The following is an 18,510-nucleotide window of genomic DNA, read 5'->3' as shown; positions in this document are numbered from 1 at the left end:
ATTTTTACCATATGTTCTATACCGCAAAACGCAATTGTCATCTATTTATGTCTGATGTTTTGCAAAAATATAAAACTAACTAGTCATTTGATTTTTTTTTATTATATGAAGACGATAACAATTCATTAGTCTCAATAGAGCGTCAACATAAGTGTTTCCATTTTAGCAGTGTGTAGTTTTAGCTACATTAATTTCCACGCAGTTTTTGCAAGTAATGATTTAAGATGACAATTTTAAAAGAACAGTTCTGTGAGCGTCTACTATATATATATGAATACGATAATTATATATGTGAATATGTCCCTACGCAACACACCAAGCAAGCGAGAGATTTTCATAAGCGGAAAAAATGCATTACAGACGATTAAAGACATATTTTCATTTATTTCTTTACGTATTTTTCCCTCTCAAACATACTACATTTAGCAACGGATTACAAAATTCCGTGTTACAATGTGATCGCTTAGCAAATAAAACAAAACTGCATATTGTGGATACATTAAACCTGGGGCGTGACGTAATTTCCGGTCCTTGAAGTTCAGTGGAGAAACCGGCAATGGCGGACACGAGTGTTGTGGAGGCACTTCTTAAGCGAATTGAGAAGGCGGACGACGGCGTGGAGAGCCTAAATGTGGCCTGCAGCCTCGGGGTGGACCACCAGGTCATCGTGGGAGCCGTGAAGAGTCTACAGTCTCTCGGCGAAGTGAGTTTTCCCTGTTTGAGTTGCAGCGGAAGTCTGTCACGTCAACATTTGCAATGTGACTGATGCAATGAGGTTTAGCGAGCTGTGTGTGACAGTTGTTGTAAGACAGGTTAAATGTGCTTGTAATATGGCCTGCTTTAATTTTTTAGACTGTGTTAAAAACAACACAAGTATACGCGCTCCAAGCAATTGAATTATATAAGTGCATTTTTAATTACAGCGTAGTAGTATTTGGGGAACTCTGTTAGTGAGTGCAAATTAGAATGAGAGCAAGACTATATGAATGAATAATTTTGCGAGGATAAATATTGAAAAAGCGAGTCTGAAAATTGCAGATCTGTAAGCAAAATGGCAAATTAGACCAAAGAGAACGAGAGACTGGTATGTACTGTAGGCAGTAGTTGGAGCAAAGCAAAAACAAGCGAAGGAGGATAATTGTGGCAAAAAATAATGTTGTGCATTTTCTGTCTTTCAGATAATCTCAGCTGAGCTCCGCTCCTCCAAACACTGGGAGCTGACGACGGAGGGCAAGGAGATTGCTGAGCAAGGCAGCCAGGAAGCTCGCGTCTTCAATTCAGTCCCCCTAGAAGGTCTGACTCAAAGTGATTTAATGGTAAGGCTAACAGAGGGGCACTTTGACATCAATTGTTGTCAACAGTTGGAGATGATGGTGCAAATATAAGCCTTCTAAGATGGCTGAAAATGTTTGCATTAATTGTACCAAATGCTTATTATATGAATGAAATATTGTTTATATTACAACAAAGGATTTTTTTTTTAACTTGAGTTCACCATTAAATTCTAGGTGGTTGAAATTTTAGCATATGTGCTGGATATTTCCTGTCTGAGCAGGTTTTGATGTGCCTTGTGTAGAAATTGTCTTTTGGAAAAATTGGCTTCAGCAAAGCCATGTCCAACAAGTGGATCCGGTTGGACAAAGGGCACGAAGGCGGGCCCAGGATATTCAGAACTGTAAGTATGCATTTTTGAGGGAATATCAACGATATACACTATCTTTTTATGTTTTTACATGCTCTCTGGGAAAATATGTATTTGTGTGTCTGTTTGGGTCCATAGATAGAGAACATAGAAGACCAGGTTCAAGAAAAGCTGCTTCTTGTTCAGAAAGGAATCGCTTCAAACTTGGATGAGAAAGAAAAGAATGAGCTTAAAAAGCGAAAACTTCTTGCTGAGGTGTAAGTTGTGGATGTAATAAAAAAATAATGATAAAAAAATCAACAAGCAAATTTGGAAATTCAAACCGTAACTTCCAAGATCTCCATAAGCAATTGAGTTAGTTTTTATTATTTTATTTTTTAGAATATGTACACCTTTGCTGCAGAATTCAAACAAACAGTTCTAAAAGTGTCCTATATCAATATATAAGTTATAGTGTCCTATATCAAAGCAATTTAGTGAGAATAGTGAGAATTGGGAATTGGGGACAATAATATTTAATGTTTTTTTTAATCAATTTCATCAATGTGTTCAGGACGGTTAAGTCCTACTGGATCACAAAAGGCAACTCCTTCAGCACCACCGTCACCAAGCAGGAGACAGAGCTAACACAAGAAATGATAGCCACGTAAGTTCAGATTTTTTATTTATTTTTTGCAAAATACTTGTCTTGTCTGACCTCATCTGTCCAGCAGTGACAGAGTGCAGGGTTTCAGACTGAGGACGCAGAGAAGTTAACGCCCGGTAAAGGGGATAGTTCCAAAGACGGGGTCTTTGTCCTAAAGGCAGGGCGATACAAAGCCATCAAGACTGAAATGATCATATATTTAAAAATGAGCAAAGCGCTACATACTTGTATTGCATCACAGCGGCAGTTGGAAAGAGAAAAGTTTCAAACCCTACAACTTCGATGCGATGGGCGTGGCCCCAGATTGTGGCCACCTGCATCCGCTGATGAAGGTGCGAACACAGTTCCGACAGATCTTCTTGGAGATGGGGTGAGTTCTTTCTTGCCACTTAAGTGATCAGAAAAAGATACTCAAGCCTGAAACGTTGACCACTTTTGTCTTTAGTTTCACCGAGATGCCAACCAACAACTTCATCGAGAGCTCTTTCTGGAATTTTGACTCCCTTTTCCAGCCACAGCAGCACCCAGCCCGAGACCAGCACGACACCTTCTTCCTGTCCGGTGAGACCGAGTGCCTGGGCTGTTTCTCCCGCATTCAATTTTTCATGATTATTTTAGCATCCAGAGTTATTGTATGCCATGATTTTCAGACCCTGCCGTCGCCCTGAAATTACCGCAGGACTACTTAGAGAGAGTGAAGAAGGTCCACTCGGAGGGCGGCTTTGGTTCGCAAGGGTGAGATAGTCATGTTAATATCTGTGGCTAGACATGGGCTCTATATTTATATCTATTTTTTTATTTTTTATTTTAATGTGCATGGTAAATGTTTGCTATTGTAACAAATGCCATATATATTTTGTTTAAAAATAAAACTGTTAATATAATCTAGAAAAATTGCTATTTACCCCAACAAATTTAAAAATGTATGTATTTTAGAGGTGTAATTTCAATACCATGATATTTTTGATCAAGGTTATCATACAGTCAGATTCTGATATCGTCTCATGCCTAGTGGATAGTGAGCATAGTGGCTCAGTTTTAGGTATTCACATTTGATTAGCTGTAAGTGACATTAAGTACATTATTACATATGTAGTGTACATATGGCAGGTTTTATTTTTTAATTAAATGGTAGGTAGTGTTTGTGTACCTTACATGGTAATTGCTAGCGTGCTAATGCTATCAAAACATTAGCTTATAGGCAAATTTTGTTGTTGTCTAAAAACTCCTTTAGAAGATAATAAAATGTAAGTAGTTTTATGTACCTTCTTCAACATTCAGCTGAAGTAAGTTATTTTGAAAAATAAACTCATGTTCAACCTTAGTAAACTCTTAAAAAATTGGGGGTTGGGCCATAATATCCAACGCATTCTTTAACTTTGCGAAAAGCCTTCCTAGAAGAGTTGACGCTGTTAGAGCTGCAAAGGGTTGTCCGGTGTCCTTAAACCCTACAGATTAAACAATGTAATGTCATTTAAGTTCATATGCCAGTCGAGGCAGGTAAGCAAGTACTTATGGCGTTTTTGTAGACACAGGTAGATACCGTCATCATGCACAAGGAAATTTCACTACATCTTTACTGGAAATGAAAGCTACTATAAACAGTTTCAGCTTATTTTTTTTAAACATGTTGCATTAGAGAGGCAACAGCGCTAACTGCTCTTCCATTGTGCTGACCCTTACAATTGCCTCAGGTATAAATACGACTGGAAGATTGAGGAAGCCCAAAAAAATATCCTCCGCACACACACTACAGCAGTCAGCGCACGTATGCTGTACAAGCTAGCACAGCAGGTAAGTTGCGCATGATTAACGTTAAAGCTGGAATTACATTTTTAATTTGTCTTTGCTGCAATGCGTGCACGTTTTCTTGACATGCCTGTGCATTTTCGTGGAAGAATATAGAGACAGCTTTTACTCTCGTGCGGTTAGCCTTAACCTGCAAGCGTCCTCTGCCACATGTCTGACCTCGCTAAAGCTCTTGGCAGCTAAACTGGAGCAATCCTCGCACTCGGGTTCATACATTTCCTGGAAAGCCGTGATGTAGTTTAAGTGGTGCTTCAGCATGTTCACGGATCACATTGTGTTTGACAGCCATGCGATGACTTACTGTGTCTCTCCTTCACCAGGAGAAATTCACTCCGGTCAAATACTTCTCCATCGATCGAGTCTTCAGGAATGAGACTTTAGACGCGACGCATTTGGCCGAGTTCCACCAGATAGAGGGTGTGGTGGCTGATTATGGGCTCACCCTCGGGGACCTCATGGGCGTCTTGCATCAGTTCTTCACCAAACTAGGTTAGAATGAATCAGATAAAAATACTATAGTTACTGTAATAATGGCATGGTTTGCAAAACATTGCTTTAGAGAACCTAACTTTACCAATATCAGATCTTGCATCACTAAATTTTTCATAGCAAATATGACAGTGGTGTACCTGCCCCCACCTTCCGAAAAAGCGCGCGACCAAATAGCTATGCGGTGTGACCAGCTGAAAAGCTTGGTAGCACCCGTGCAAAGTTTAGTGTAGGGCCTCAGCAAGGGACACTAAAAAATGTGGAGATTTTTCATTTGACACAAATAGAAGCCAAGGAAGCAAAGTTTTCTCACACTTTTAAATGTAATTGTTGTTAATATTGTAGGAATTACCAAGTTACGTTTCAAGCCTGCCTACAACCCCTACACAGAGCCCAGTATGGAGGTCTTCAGCTATCATGAAGGTATTCATCTCTCCTCTACCTACAGTCATTTTTGATCCAAGACAATGAAGCCCAAAGTTATTGCACAGTTATTTCTGTGTTTGAATTGCAAAAGATGAGCGCTAATGTTAACCAAAAAAATGTCTATGCTTTGGCTCTACTGTACCGCATTTAAGTTTGAAATTCTACTCCATTCTTCTGGAAAATAGGAAATGCTTGCTTATTTGTGCCAAGAGATATTGCTATAGCCGATTATTTGTCATAATTGCGTATCATGTTTCTTTGTACGTACAGGACTAAAAAAATGGGTGGAAGTGGGGAACTCTGGTGTGTTCCGACCAGAGATGCTGCTGCCGATGGGTCTCCCCGAGGATGTGTCCGTTATTGCGTGGGGGCTGTCTCTGGAAAGGTAAACAAACGCAGGAATACTTTATACGTCAGTTTCTTAACTCATTCACTGCCATTGACGGCAAATGACGTCCAGGGCGCATATTGACAAAGTGAATCAAATATGATCCTTCACTCTCAGCTTCTGATGATTGTTTGATGTAAATTTTGTAGCTATTCTGGAGTTTTGAGACAAGGCAACACGTTTGGTATGATGTTCACGCTGTCTGGCCAAGGAACGTCTCCTACCAATACATAGTTGATAAGCCCTTCTCCTTCCAGGAATTGTTGCTGACTTGTTGCTTCTGATGTGTCCCACAGACCCACCATGATCAAATATGGCATCAACAACATCAGAGAGCTGGTGGGACACAAAGTGAATCTACAGATGGTTTATGACAGTCCCATTTGTCGACTGGACTCTTAAGCTTGGTACAGATCTTTTTTTTTACATTTGGGACCCACTAATGTCTGGACGCCATAACAAGTGCAATTCTATTTTATGGTGTTTTAAGTTCAGGGGATGCGAAAATAATAGCCTAGGAACCAGCACCATTTTGTGTCACAAGAATAAACTCGACTGTACAGGTAAATCTGTGGTTTCTTTTCAAGACTAAAATAAATATTTTTTAAACTGTTAAACACCTACACTTCTCTCTTGTATGGACGTTTGAGTTCCTGCACATCTTGCACGATGAACTTTATCCCCTCTTTTTATCCCCCTTTGTGGCTGAAATGATCAAAATTTGTGGATTTGACTTTCTTGATTCATATACCACCAACAAATGGTTAATCAGAAGGCCATTAGACTAATGGGGAACATAGAACATGTTTACAAATGTTTACTTGACCTCTCCTTTAAAATGCAGATCATAAAAGATTAGCGTAGTTGGATAAGCCATTTTCAAATATGTGTACAGGTCATTAACCATTTTCCATGTCACTCTTTAGTTGCTTCTCATTGCCAGGGAGTGATTAAAGAGACATCTTATGATGGGTAAGAGCCAGAGCATCTTTAACTCATTGTTGCGAAAAATAACAATGTCATTGATTACAGGCACATATCTAAGCTTCTGAATGCTCCCGTGAGCTCGGATGGGTCAATAATTTGAACATTTTAGCGGGATAATGACCCAAAATATACTGCTAAGAAAACTACCGTTTGATTTCAAAGAAGAAAAATAAATCAATCACCTGAGTTGAATCCAACCAAAACCTATGGAAAGAACCGAAACCCAAAGTACATTGAAGAAGCTGTCATTGTTAACAAAGGTAAGTAAAAAGTAAGTAAATACCAATTGGTGTTTTCAATACTTTTCCACTGTATAATTTCACCGTATTACAGGCAAATTAATTTCCGTTGTTATCGCTTCTGCTTTCTTTGCATGATTTGATGAATATTTGGTGATAAAAATGATGTGTTGAATACTTATTTCATCTGCTGTATACAGGGAAACTCCCAATAAGAGTGGTGCGACTCAAACCGTGCCTTTTGTACCTCCTTTATTCTTTTTTTACCATTTACGGTTGTAGGCGTTTTGAAAAATGCTTGGCACAAGCCTTGATAAACAACATAATCTCCTGTGGATTAACATGCAAAAATCTACCACAGACATGCACCAAAATCTTTGTTAGTCCTCTGTTAGTCTTTGTCCATAAATTTCTTTCAGTGTACGACGTGTCCCAATACTTTTGTCCATACATGTTTGCGCTTTGGCTTTACATGCCAGCGGGGGAAACCTCAAGTGTTTTCCATACACTAAAAAGGCTCCAGGATTAAGTCTTGTTGTGTACAAGTGGACTCCCAGGAACTCCTTAAGTCTTCGCCTTAAGGTTAATCCCCCAGCGACTGCAAATAGTATTTTAGTGAAGTGTTTACGACAGCCAAGTGATCACTTTAAAGGTTTGAATGGCCGCCTGACTTACGTGCAGACGGAATTCAGAGGTCAGCAGAATGAGTCCGACCAGTAGCGTTACTAAAGTGTGATACAAAGTACAGAAACTCATGAAATATTATATCCTGGAAAACAGTGGGAATACACAACTGACGGTTTTAGGATGAGGTTTCAGTATGAATCTAAACCCCTGGGAGAAATTTTGATCTAACTCGGGCTTTTTGATATTTTTGATGTGTGATATCAGAGGAAAAGCACAAGGAGTCTAAAATATTGCATAGATTGTCAAAACATGACAACTTTCAATATGCCACGCTGCCGTCCCTTCTAAATTCTTGCTAACGGGAGGTCGAGAGGCTCACCCTATAGGTGTCAAATTTAGCCCATGTCGGGCTCATTTACTGCCATTCAAAATTGGAAATATTGTCAATTCTGGACATAATGAAATCCCAATGTTTTATCATGCATTTACCCCGATTTTTGAATCAATCCTTTCAACAGCAACTCAAGAACGGGGCACAATAGACATGTTTGCGTTGACACCCCCAAACCACTGGGGGCGCTAGTGGCCAATTTATGACATTTGCAAGCCTTTCAATAACCGCTGATTGGCTTAGCCTGGATTCCCATAATACAAAACTCGAATGACACAATAAATATTCCTCTTTCAATTTCATAAATATATAAATATACATTTGCTATTATCGCATTTTTACAATTTTTGTACATAAGAAAAGCTATGTATAGATAGGGCTCATGCCACTGAACATTTTGAGGGCTTGAAAGTAAATATATATTTATGCTGTATTTGACGATGCTATGACCCTGTCAAAGTCTGCCCAGGTTGGTTGATAATTAGGCCACACTAGTGAAAAATCCCCGGACAACCAGGGGTTAAATAAACTATAGTTTTATGGGTGAACTTGATTAATCTTTTGAATGTACAAAGTCATGCATATTCAACTGTTCGCTGTTTCGGCACTTAACTAAACGAAATAAAGATGCCATACATCTGTGATGCAACATGGCATAAGAAAAACACACACTTGTTATAAGCAGATATATAAAAACATGAAATAGTAGATTAACCGTGCGTATTGTACCAATACTGTATTTTTAAACCTCTTCTCGTGGAAGCTCAGGCACACAGAAATGATCCCATGATCTTCTCTGCTAATCCTCGTTGTCCTTGGATTGTCCTTCTCTGAGTTTATGCTGTCAAGTTTTTTATTAAGTCTGAGCCAAACTGCAGTCTGGCGTGTTGCATTATTCACAGAAACCTTTGCAGATTTAAAAGACAAGCGCGCAGCAGTTTGATCTCCTGGCGTGTCTGCACGAGACGTTGACACATCGCATGCAAATGGAAATCATCTCTGTCCATCTTCTCAATAATTTATCGTTAAATGACAGAGTCCGTTTGATGAGCCGAATTGTTTTTTTTCGTCCTGTCGAGGTTCACGGCGGTCAACCTCAGTGCGGATTCTGATCTCCCGAGTCGGGGAGAGCGGGAGAGTTCTGACTGGTGGGGCTGTGGAGGTGTGGGAAGAAAGAGGGGATGTAGGGAATGGTGGCCAGCAGCAGCGGGCTGGTCTCGGGGCTGTCGTCCGACGGCAGAGGGATGACCACGTCGTCCTGGTCCCACACGTGGAAGGCGTTGTGGGCAAACGGGTGCGGTGGGGGGTGACCGGCAAGACCCTGTGGGTTGTTGTCCTGCTCCTTGTCCTCATTACCGGCTGGACCCAACATGCACTCTGAATATGGAAGATAATGTCTTTGCATCAGTAAACGTAAGCGGATTTCAGGAGGTCCCTGATGAAGTACTATTAGCTGCCAATGTCGATACGCCGCCATCCCCAATTCATATTCTGTCGCTAATTAGGACTGCTAATTGAATTATTTTGTCAATGTGTCTTGGCATTCGCACTAGCTGAGACACATGATGCATTCAAATGCAGTTGGACATTTCATAAAAAGTTCAATGCATTTAACTGCAATAACTGCAAATATCCAAATAATGCAGGCTTTCTAATACAGTGTATATATATATATATATATATATATATATATATATATATATATATATATATATATATTGCAACGGATCAAAATAAACGATAAATTTTCCTTTGTTATGTATTTTTCTCTTTCTACATCACAGTTCGATTCACGGCTTACCTCTATCAAATATTTCCATTTTTGACCATAGCTTTTTCTATTGCATGTTTCTGTCGCTTTTTCTTGCGATTTTTCTTACTTTTAAGTCAGACCAGTCAAAAACAACATGAACCTCTATGGCATTAACTTTATGTGTTTATTTAAAAAAAAAAAAAACAACGAACCTTACAATGTACAAAAATTCGTAGTTTTGCAAGCAATGCGAAAATCAGCACTGCAACTTGCAAAATAGAAAAAAAATGGTTAGCGAGCTCAGCAGCACTATCTTTACTTGACCCGTTGAAATGCACTACAGTAGTTTCCTACCAAGCGAAGAAGCCTCTCTCCTTGTCTTGTATCATCACAGCATCCTTTGTTTTTTTTTTTTTTGACTTATTGTTTTGGTTGAAATTGTCTTTTGGCCAAAAAAACAAACATGCATAAATAAAGCCATGGTTCGCTGAAAAATGTTGGTAGCCTAAAATTCAGCTCACCCCTAATTTGTAGGAAATAATCATTTCAGACCAAATTAAAGGGTAAATAAAATAGTGCTAAACAGGCAAAACCACCCTTTATTAGGCATATGTTTTTCTATTTATAAGTTTTATACAAGCAAGAATTTTCAGGATTTTAGAGAAATTTAGGGTTATGTTAGAATTTAAGCAATGACTTACGGACGCTTTCGGTCGTTTTGCCTGTAAAATGGTCGTAAAAAGTTAGTGCACAGGTCTCAAACTCAAGGCCCGGGGGCTAGATCGGACCCACCAGATCATTTTATGTGGCCTGCAAAATGCCAATTATTCCTTTTGAGTTTTTGACTAAAATACCAAAGCTGCAAGTTGTTTTGGGAAGCACTCAGAAAATAAATAGAGGAAACATACCTGCAATATCAATGGCCAGATCCTTAATGAGATGTCCAATAATGGCATACGCCACCCCAACCACCACCAGGGCCGCCATGAGGAGGTAGAGCACCGCCTTGGGAAGGGGGATCAGCTCCTTGGCCACAGGCTTGTACTGCTTGTAGAGGGGGTCCTCTAAGGACGTGGAATACGGATAGGCGTGGGCTTCGTCCGTGGAGTTCAACATGGTGAAATTATATCCATTCATCGCGGTTAGATCTTTCCGTTTTTATCCCCTCGTCACTCAAACGTGGATGAAAGCGACGCTCCTTCCGCATGAAGTCCCTCACAAAATGTCAAGTTCAGGAAGTGGATCCGTGCAGACTAAAGAGATGTTACAATCCGTCTAGAAGATAAAGTGTGAATTTTGTCCAAGAGTCTCAGCGTTGCATTGGAGCTGCAGGTTCCTGCATGTTCGGTGAGGAGCTGCAGGTTGATGCCGCGCAGCAAGCGGAGCCCGAGTGATCAGCTCTGTCGTCCACGCCTCTGCTCACCACGGGCTTATGTTGCCCTTAATTCCCTCAAGTTAGCCAGAAGCTGCTGGCTTGGGAGCCGTTCAAGCTCCTTCTCATTTGCACAAAGGTTGTTGGCATTGCTGCTTTTTGAGCCACTGAGCAAGATTTATTTCATTTGGACCCAACCTATCAGAGGAAAAGCATACAAAAACACTAGGAGGCTAAAATAACTGTCTATTAATCAAGTTTGACTGACTTATCTGATTGTTTTTTTTGGGGGGCGGGATTTCCTTTAGTGTAGCGCCACCTACGCAACCCCGGCCGCTACTGTAGCTTCTCTTCTGTGCTCCTTATAATGCGCCTTATATTTGAAAACAGTTTTAAAATAGTTCATTCATTGAAAGTGCGTTTAATAATCTAGTGCACCCTATAGTGCGGAAAATACTGCATAGATCAATTAATTACAGATTAATTAACTCATTCGATATGCCATGCTGCCATCCCTTCTAAGTACTGTACTTGCAAATGGGAGGTCGAGAGGTACACCCCATAGGTGTCAAATGTAGCCCATGCCGGGCTCATTGCCACTCAAAATTGGAAATATTGTCAATTTTGAACATATTGAAAACAATGTTTTATCATGCATTTCCCCTGATTTTTGCTTTAATCCTTTCAGTGAAAACTCACGAACAGGGGCGCGAAAGAAATGTTTGTGTTGACACCCCAAAACCCACAGTGGTGCTTGTGGGCTACTTATGACATTTGCAAGCCTTTCAATGACTTTGATGATTGGCTTAGCCTGGACTCCCATTATGCAAAAGTCATAATACTCTAATTATTGCTTAATAAATATGCCTATTTCAATGTAATAGATGTATAAATACACAGCAGGGTAGTTACTTTTGCTATTATCACAAATTTACAATTTTTGTACATAAAGGGGGTGTACCCCCCCCCCCAAAAAAAAAAAAAATAAAAAATACATGTATGGATAGGACTGATGTCAATGAACATTTTGAAGGTTCGACGGGAAATAAATCAATATCTGCGCATATTTGATGATGTTATGAGCCTTTCAAAGTCAGCCCGAGTTGGGTGATGATAAAGCCAGGCTAGTGAAAAATCCTTAGACACCCACGGGTTAAGGTCACATTTGGGGTCAAAAAGTGACTTTTTGAGACAAATGAGTCACACTTGGATAAAATAAAAATCTCAAGTTTGGGCTTAATCAGAAAATTTCCTCCCAGAATCATTTATTACTGTAAGTAGCTTAAAGATGGGCAATTATGAATCCCATTGAGCCCATAATGGCCACCGAGCCTCTATCACAAGTAGTTTCTAATCCATGATGATTAATTCTGTCATCCTAAGTATCAGAGCAGATAAGAGACAATTAGTGAGGAGGCGGAAGATGACAGTTCTCTTCATTTCCCACACTTCATTTGGTTTCATGTAGCCGCCGCCATCATCCGTGGCTAAAAGGATACAAAGCACACAGGCCATTTGAGCCACAATTAGTCACGCTGACTCTCACACATGCCCGATAGATGAAGAGCCATTGGTCCAAACAGGAAAAAAAAAAAAAAAAGAAAATTTCCTTATGTAAGCGCTATGCAGGACATGCTCTGCCAGGGATTTGCCGCTCTTTAATTCCCTCCACTTCAAAGTGGCAGACACACATGCAATAAAGCTGGAGGGAACGATGGTCTTTATCTGCCGGCCCGCTCCCGCGGTCCTCGCGCCCTCTCGTATTCAGATGAGCCGCTAATCACTCAAGATATATTCACGGGTTCACCGCCAAGTTGCTTCCAAGATCAATTTGAAACCCAATCGGTTGTTGGGATGCAATCCAAGACTTGTTTGGCTGTTAGAACAATTCATGCCAGTTTTATTGAAAAATCTCGCAGGTGTGTGTTTTTTTTTTCCCTTTAGTTGCTGTTTCTGCCTACGGGGCCCTCGTGACGGACAGGATGCTCTGAATGTGATCATCCCGGAGGATAACACTGTCGTGTGTGGCCTCTCACAGCAGCACAGGTGCAATTATGTAACCGCCATCTGCATCGGGGAGCATCTTCAACATTGGCCAATGCGCTCCCTTGATTTTGATTGAACCGCTTTTAACAGCTTTGGTATACTATAAAAAAAGAGAGTAACTCCTATCAATTTATTATACATAGGGTTACATAACATTTTCGCTTTTACAGCACTGGGCTTGATGGGATGTTCTGAAACTAAATTAACTATTGAAGTTTAATCAAAATGTTTTAACAGACAGTATTTGCATTTAATCCTGCACCAAAATAGTGCATTCTGCTTTAAATAAATATAGTAGAATACTCCTGGGGGAAATTTTGACCAAACTCTTTTTGGGCTTTTTGCAGTGTGATATTAAAGAAAAAGCAGCCAAAAAAACACTTGGAGACTAAAATATTGCATAGCTTGTCAGAACATGATGACTTTCAATATGCTGCGCTGCCATCCCTTTTAAATGCTTGCAAATGGGAGGTCAAGAGGTACACCCTGTAGGTGTCAAATTGAGCCCATGTCGGGCTCATTTACTGCCATTCAAAATTGGAAATATTGTCAATTTTGGACATTGAAAACCTGATGTTTTATCATGCATTTCCCCTGATTTTTGCATGCATCCGTTCAACGGCAACTCGTGAACGGGGAGCAATAGAAATTAGTGTTGACACCCCAAAACCTCTGGGGGCGCTAGCGGACAATTTATGATATTTGCAAGCCTTTCAATGACTTCCATGATTGGCTTAGTCTGGACTCCCATAATGCACAGTCTTCAAGTCATAATACTCTAATTATGACATAATATTCCTAGTTACCTTTGCTAATATAGCATTTTTACAATTTTTCTACATAAAGGGGGCGACTCACGCACATTTGAAAACAAATTTGCTACCCCCCCCCCCCCCCAAAAAAAAAAATATGTATAGGGCTGATGCCACTGAACATTTTGAAGGGTTAAAAGTAAATATTTATATTTGACGATGTTATGACCCTGTCAAAATTAGCCAAAGTTGGGTGATAATTAGGCCAGGCTTGTGAAAAATCCCCAGTATATTGAATGCAGAGTATATGAAGTCAGAACGCACACAGCCAAGAAGACATTTGACAAACATAAACAAATATTTTTTATTCAAAAGCACTGATGCAGACTTGACCTTTAGCAAATCATGCAAACCTTGATCACCTCAGAAAAAGAAACCGTAAAGTGCTACAGCATCGCAATTGACATCTGGCATAACCACTTATCACAGTTCTACTTCCAAAGTTGAGATTCGGGGAGCTGAATCATCTCGCCAGTAACACTGCAAATTCAATCTTGACAACCTAATTCAGTAATTTTGATGAAAGAACATAAGATGAACGCAAGCTGTTAAATTACAAAAATATCTCTCTTTACAGTCCACACAGTCATTTTCAAGAACTGATGTGTACAGTAAGTCTCCTTTCCAGATAATGTGGTCAAGCCCAGTTGGTTGTAAGCAGCTAAAAGAATTTGGGTCTATTTGTCCACAGTGAAGGACTGCAGGCCTGTGATGGCTCTGCCCAGGATCAAAGCATGGATATCATGGGTACCTGAGGGCGGTAAGAATAAGATGAACCCATATAGCCTACATGTCAACATCATGCATACTTTTGCGACTTTTCACCTTCATATGTGTTGACGGCCTCCAGGTTCATGACGTGGCGGATGACGTGGTACTCGTCTGCGATGCCGTTTCCTCCCAGCATGTCTCTGGCCTGTCGGGCAATGTCCAGGGCTTTACCGCAGCTGTTTCTTTTCAGCATGGAGATCATCTCAGGAGCAGCCCTGCTCACAAAGAAGCTCTCAGTAAGTCACTGGGGGAGATATGCCGCCTTTAGCTGAACAAGAGCTTCTTACTTTTTCTCATCGATGAGTCTCCCCAGCTGCAGACAGGACTGCAGGCCGATGGTGATCTCCGTCAACATGTCAGCCATCTTTTTCTGCATTAGCTGATTCCGAGCGAGCGGCACTCCAAACTGGATTCTGATTTTGAGAAGGACAACGCTGTGACGGTGAGTCACTTTTAACTCACAAAGGAAAGCCGGGTGTCAGAACCGACTCCGCTAACCTGTCCAGCGTGTACTGACGAGCCGCGTGGAAACAGAACTCGGCGGCTCCTAGAGCTCCCCATGCGATGCCGTAACGAGCATTGTTCAAGCAGCCAAATGGACCCTGGGAGCATGGGCACAATTTCATTGAAAAAATACTTGCATTTCCTAGCACGGTTTTTCTCAACTTACAACCCCATTGTGTGTTGTCTGCAGCAAAATCAACATGACATAGAGGTTCGAAAAAGAAGGGAATCCCATTCCGATTACTAGTGTGTTAGAGTATGTATTCAAGATAAATCCACCCGCTTTTATCCCAATGTCTTAGTGCATCAGTATGATAATATTCCTCCACTCACCCCAAGGCCAGACACATTGGGAAGCAGGTTCTCCTCAGGAACCTCCACCTCATCCATGACGATCATGCCAGTAGAGGACGCTCTCAAGGAGAACTTGCCCTCAATCTTGGGAGTGGACAAGCCTTTCATGCCTCGCTCCAGAATGAAGCCGCGAATCTTCCCGTCGTCACATTTTGCCCACACCACCGCAACGTCTGCCACTGGGGAGTTAGTGATCCTGTGCACGAGAGCAACTTGCAATCACACTTAGGCGCAGATAAGAATATAATATTATAGACTCATAAATATATTTCCGTTGTATATTTTTTTGACCTGGAAATTTATCAAATTTATTTTCAAGTTTTTCGCCTATGAACCCTGAGTATGACATGAAATGCTAGCAGTGCCTTGCATACACTAATTCAAGAGTAAAGACCACCACCTTGTGGACATTTGGTAGCATTACAATATTCAACAACATCAGCGTTGACTTGTTTCATGACTTCACTATAAGGTAGAAACAGCTGAGTGAAAACTGACCACAAATGATAGTCATGGATGGCAGAAGTACTCAAATCGTATTTAATCACTCAATTTTTCATTTCTGTACGCTGATTAGATTTGTTCTAGTGCATTCTTGCATTGAAAAACAAAGGTCAATTACATCATGCAGTGGTCATTGATTGGCTGTCATTGTGTTTGGCATTACCCAATAGGCTCCTGTTGCGGATGGGAGGGCAAGTTCAAGAGTAAATACGAAGACGTGAACATGGAGGAACGTGACCTATCATTTGAGGTAAATAAAACGATATGCAACGCATAACGATAGCAACAAAGATGCTAATGTAGCAAGCCATAGCAAAGTGCTTTGCTGTTGTTTGTTACAACAGTAACTGTTAAAGTCTGTTAAAGAAAATAAATGGATGAAGCCACGACAAATACAATTTCCAACGTTGAAAATAAATTTGCTCGAAAGAAACTACTGTTTGAATCACAGAGCGGTAGCGCTCACCACGTCTTGGAGCCAGTGAGCGAGTAGGTGCCACTGGATGGATTGTACTTTGCTCTGGTCTCCATGCTGCTTGGGTCGCTGCCGTGATTCGGCTCGGTCAGGCCAAAGCAGCCGAGGATCTCTCCGCGAGCTAAATATGGAAACAAATACAGAACAGCAAATTCCTTGATAGAAATAACCTATAATTGTGTGTAAGGCAAATGACTTGCTATTACTCTTATTCTTACCTAGCTTGGGCAGGTACTTCTGCTTCTGCTCCTCGGTGCCGTACGCGTTGATGGGATGCATGACCAGCGACGACTGCACGCTCATGACTGAACGGTAGCCGCTGTCCACGCTTTCCACTTCTCTGGCGATCAAACCATAGGCCACGTAACTTGTGCCCGCACAGCCGTAACCTTTACAAGGATAGCAAGCAAATTATTAAATCTATTTAGAATGATGTCATGAAATGTTATTTCCATTGTTTCCGGAGTTTGATCCAAAGAAAATTAGTACGAATGACAAAAAAATTCAAAACAAGTTTTGCTTTTATTTTAAATAGCATTTAACATACGCAAACTCCATCTTAAAGTGCAAAATTCATTCACTCCTCCATTACTGACCGCTACAACGTTTATTTGTTATTAATGTTTTGTCGTGGCAGTTGGCTTCAGAATGATGTCATGAAAGTCACACGGCGAGAGCCACCAAAATAACACCTATTTTAAAAGAAATTTAACTTCCACTGCACCTAAGGTATGATTCCATCATATATATGCATACATTTGACTGTGGAAAGCTGCTGAGGGCGGAACACGCCACAGCAATGTGGGAAAATAACTATGTTGTTATTTCTAAAATCATCTGTGAGAAGATGATTGAGTTGTCTGTGTGTCCACACTGACCTTTAATGGTTGGACCCAGGACACCCATCTCCCCCATCTCGGACACTATTTCTCTGTGGAAAACTAAAAGAAATAATGAACACAGTTTCTGTATGTTTTGAAGAGCAAAATCTTTACATTTCATAGTATTCTATGAATTCTATTTTTAGTTCTACAAAATGCACAGCTTACCTTCATTTCTGTTTGCTAAAATAATGCGTGGCATCAGTTTGTCTTGACAGTAGGTTCTAAAAGAATCTCTAATCATGACCTCCTCTTCTGTCAGCAGACCCTCCAGGTTCAGCACATCACGCCAGTTGAACTGAACTTTAGCTGTTTATGTTTAAAATAGTACCAGACAGGAATTGACATTCAGTTCTTTAAAGAAGGATTTTCCCATCTACAAAAAATATATATACAAATCTGCTTCCACATACTTGCTTTGGTCTTCTCAATTTTCTCTGCATCTGAAAAAAGAACCCAAGAATTGATTAGTATGGGGCTTGAGAGTTGCTGAATTTGCTGCTGGAAATAATAATAATAATAATAATAATAATAATAATAATAATAATAATAATAATTGACTGGTAAATAGTGATGGTTGCTCCTGTCTGTTGTGAATATTTTTATTCGAACAATGTACTGTACCTCTTCAAGACATATACACTCATATTTAAAAAGTATATCAAAATGAACTGGATTCAAGTTTACTTACCCCGCCTAACAGGAGCCGCAGTCCCCTGGGCTCGAGTGAAGGAAAGGAGAGCACATCTCTGAGGTTGAGTCAAGACGCGACACACGTTCCTCAGTGCCATGATAGAGATTTGATGTCTACAAAGTAGGAACATTTAGTATGTAATCCAATATAATTTCGGATCACAGCAAAGTAAACGTGGTGCCAAAAACCATAATTTTGGAATGTGTGTTTACACACATTTGCCTCTTTCGATCAGTAAACAGTGATATAAAGAATGCTAAATGCATGATTGTGTCCAAGATTCCCGCAGCCATATGACATTAAATTCATATTAATGAATGGAACGAAAAACGGACAAAAAAACGAATAAAATCGGCTAATTTAGCTAACATTTTGTACTGTATGTTATTGATGCTGCTAGCTAACAAGGCTAGCTCGTACCTTTGGCGTCAAGAAGATAACAGGGGTCTTATATAAACTATTTGGTTGTATGCTGACTTGTTTAAAACGTAATTAAAATATGCAGTATCGTCTGTTTTAGGTTTATTTACCTGTCTTCAGAAGAAACACGTTTGTCCTAAATCGACTTTTCGGACTTGGTTTGACAGCGTAGTCAGTGACGTCATCACCCAAGGACGTCGCATTATGTAGTCGTGGCAAAAGTTGTTTACAAAATGTACTTTCACAAAAAGACATCGCTGCGTTTGTGTTTCGTGTGAAA

General features: G+C 40.3%; 3 protein-coding genes across 3 annotated transcripts; 1 reads left to right on the top strand and 2 right to left on the bottom strand.

Annotated features, from left to right (window-relative positions):
- The first annotated feature begins 542 nt into the window (after positions 1 to 542).
- Positions 543 to 6,017, top strand: farsa (phenylalanyl-tRNA synthetase subunit alpha). The gene is made up of 13 exons (XM_088437357.1): positions 543 to 703; positions 1,179 to 1,316; positions 1,577 to 1,675; positions 1,781 to 1,899; positions 2,196 to 2,288; positions 2,530 to 2,658; positions 2,734 to 2,849; positions 2,939 to 3,023; positions 3,983 to 4,082; positions 4,418 to 4,586; positions 4,932 to 5,009; positions 5,283 to 5,397; positions 5,697 to 6,017. Exons 1-13 carry the CDS (start codon positions 557 to 559, stop codon positions 5,800 to 5,802), a joined length of 1,494 nt encoding a protein of 497 aa, XP_088293483.1. The 5' UTR covers positions 543 to 556; the 3' UTR covers positions 5,803 to 6,017.
- An 844-nt stretch (positions 6,018 to 6,861) lies between these two features.
- On the bottom strand, positions 6,862 to 10,880 carry LOC148410920 (uncharacterized). Its single transcript, XM_088437358.1, has 2 exons — positions 10,306 to 10,880; positions 6,862 to 9,021 (listed from the first exon to the last, which is right to left on the bottom strand). Exons 1-2 carry the CDS (start codon positions 10,532 to 10,534, stop codon positions 8,741 to 8,743), a joined length of 510 nt encoding a protein of 169 aa, XP_088293484.1. The 5' UTR covers positions 10,535 to 10,880; the 3' UTR covers positions 6,862 to 8,740.
- Positions 10,881 to 13,913: 3,033 nt separating this feature from the next.
- Positions 13,914 to 18,432, bottom strand: LOC148410919 (glutaryl-CoA dehydrogenase, mitochondrial-like). The gene is made up of 12 exons (XM_088436293.1): positions 18,341 to 18,432; positions 17,808 to 17,923; positions 17,530 to 17,559; positions 17,285 to 17,425; positions 17,114 to 17,176; positions 16,454 to 16,624; positions 16,227 to 16,356; positions 15,236 to 15,452; positions 14,897 to 15,000; positions 14,686 to 14,811; positions 14,453 to 14,613; positions 13,914 to 14,378 (listed from the first exon to the last, which is right to left on the bottom strand). The coding sequence occupies exons 2-12, from the start codon at positions 17,905 to 17,907 to the stop codon at positions 14,305 to 14,307; spliced, it is 1,317 nt and encodes a 438-aa protein (XP_088292419.1). The 5' UTR covers positions 17,908 to 17,923; positions 18,341 to 18,432; the 3' UTR covers positions 13,914 to 14,304.
- Positions 18,433 to 18,510: the final 78 nt, after the last annotated feature.

This window comes from Hippichthys cyanospilos, chromosome 16 (assembly GCF_059441005.1).
Source record: "Hippichthys cyanospilos isolate Australia breed blue-spotted pipefish chromosome 16, RoL_Hcya_1.0, whole genome shotgun sequence".
NCBI classification, from domain to species: Eukaryota; Metazoa; Chordata; class Actinopteri; order Syngnathiformes; family Syngnathidae; genus Hippichthys; species Hippichthys cyanospilos.
Note: the sequence above shows the minus strand (reverse complement) of the source record. Positions and strands in the feature narration are given on the sequence as shown.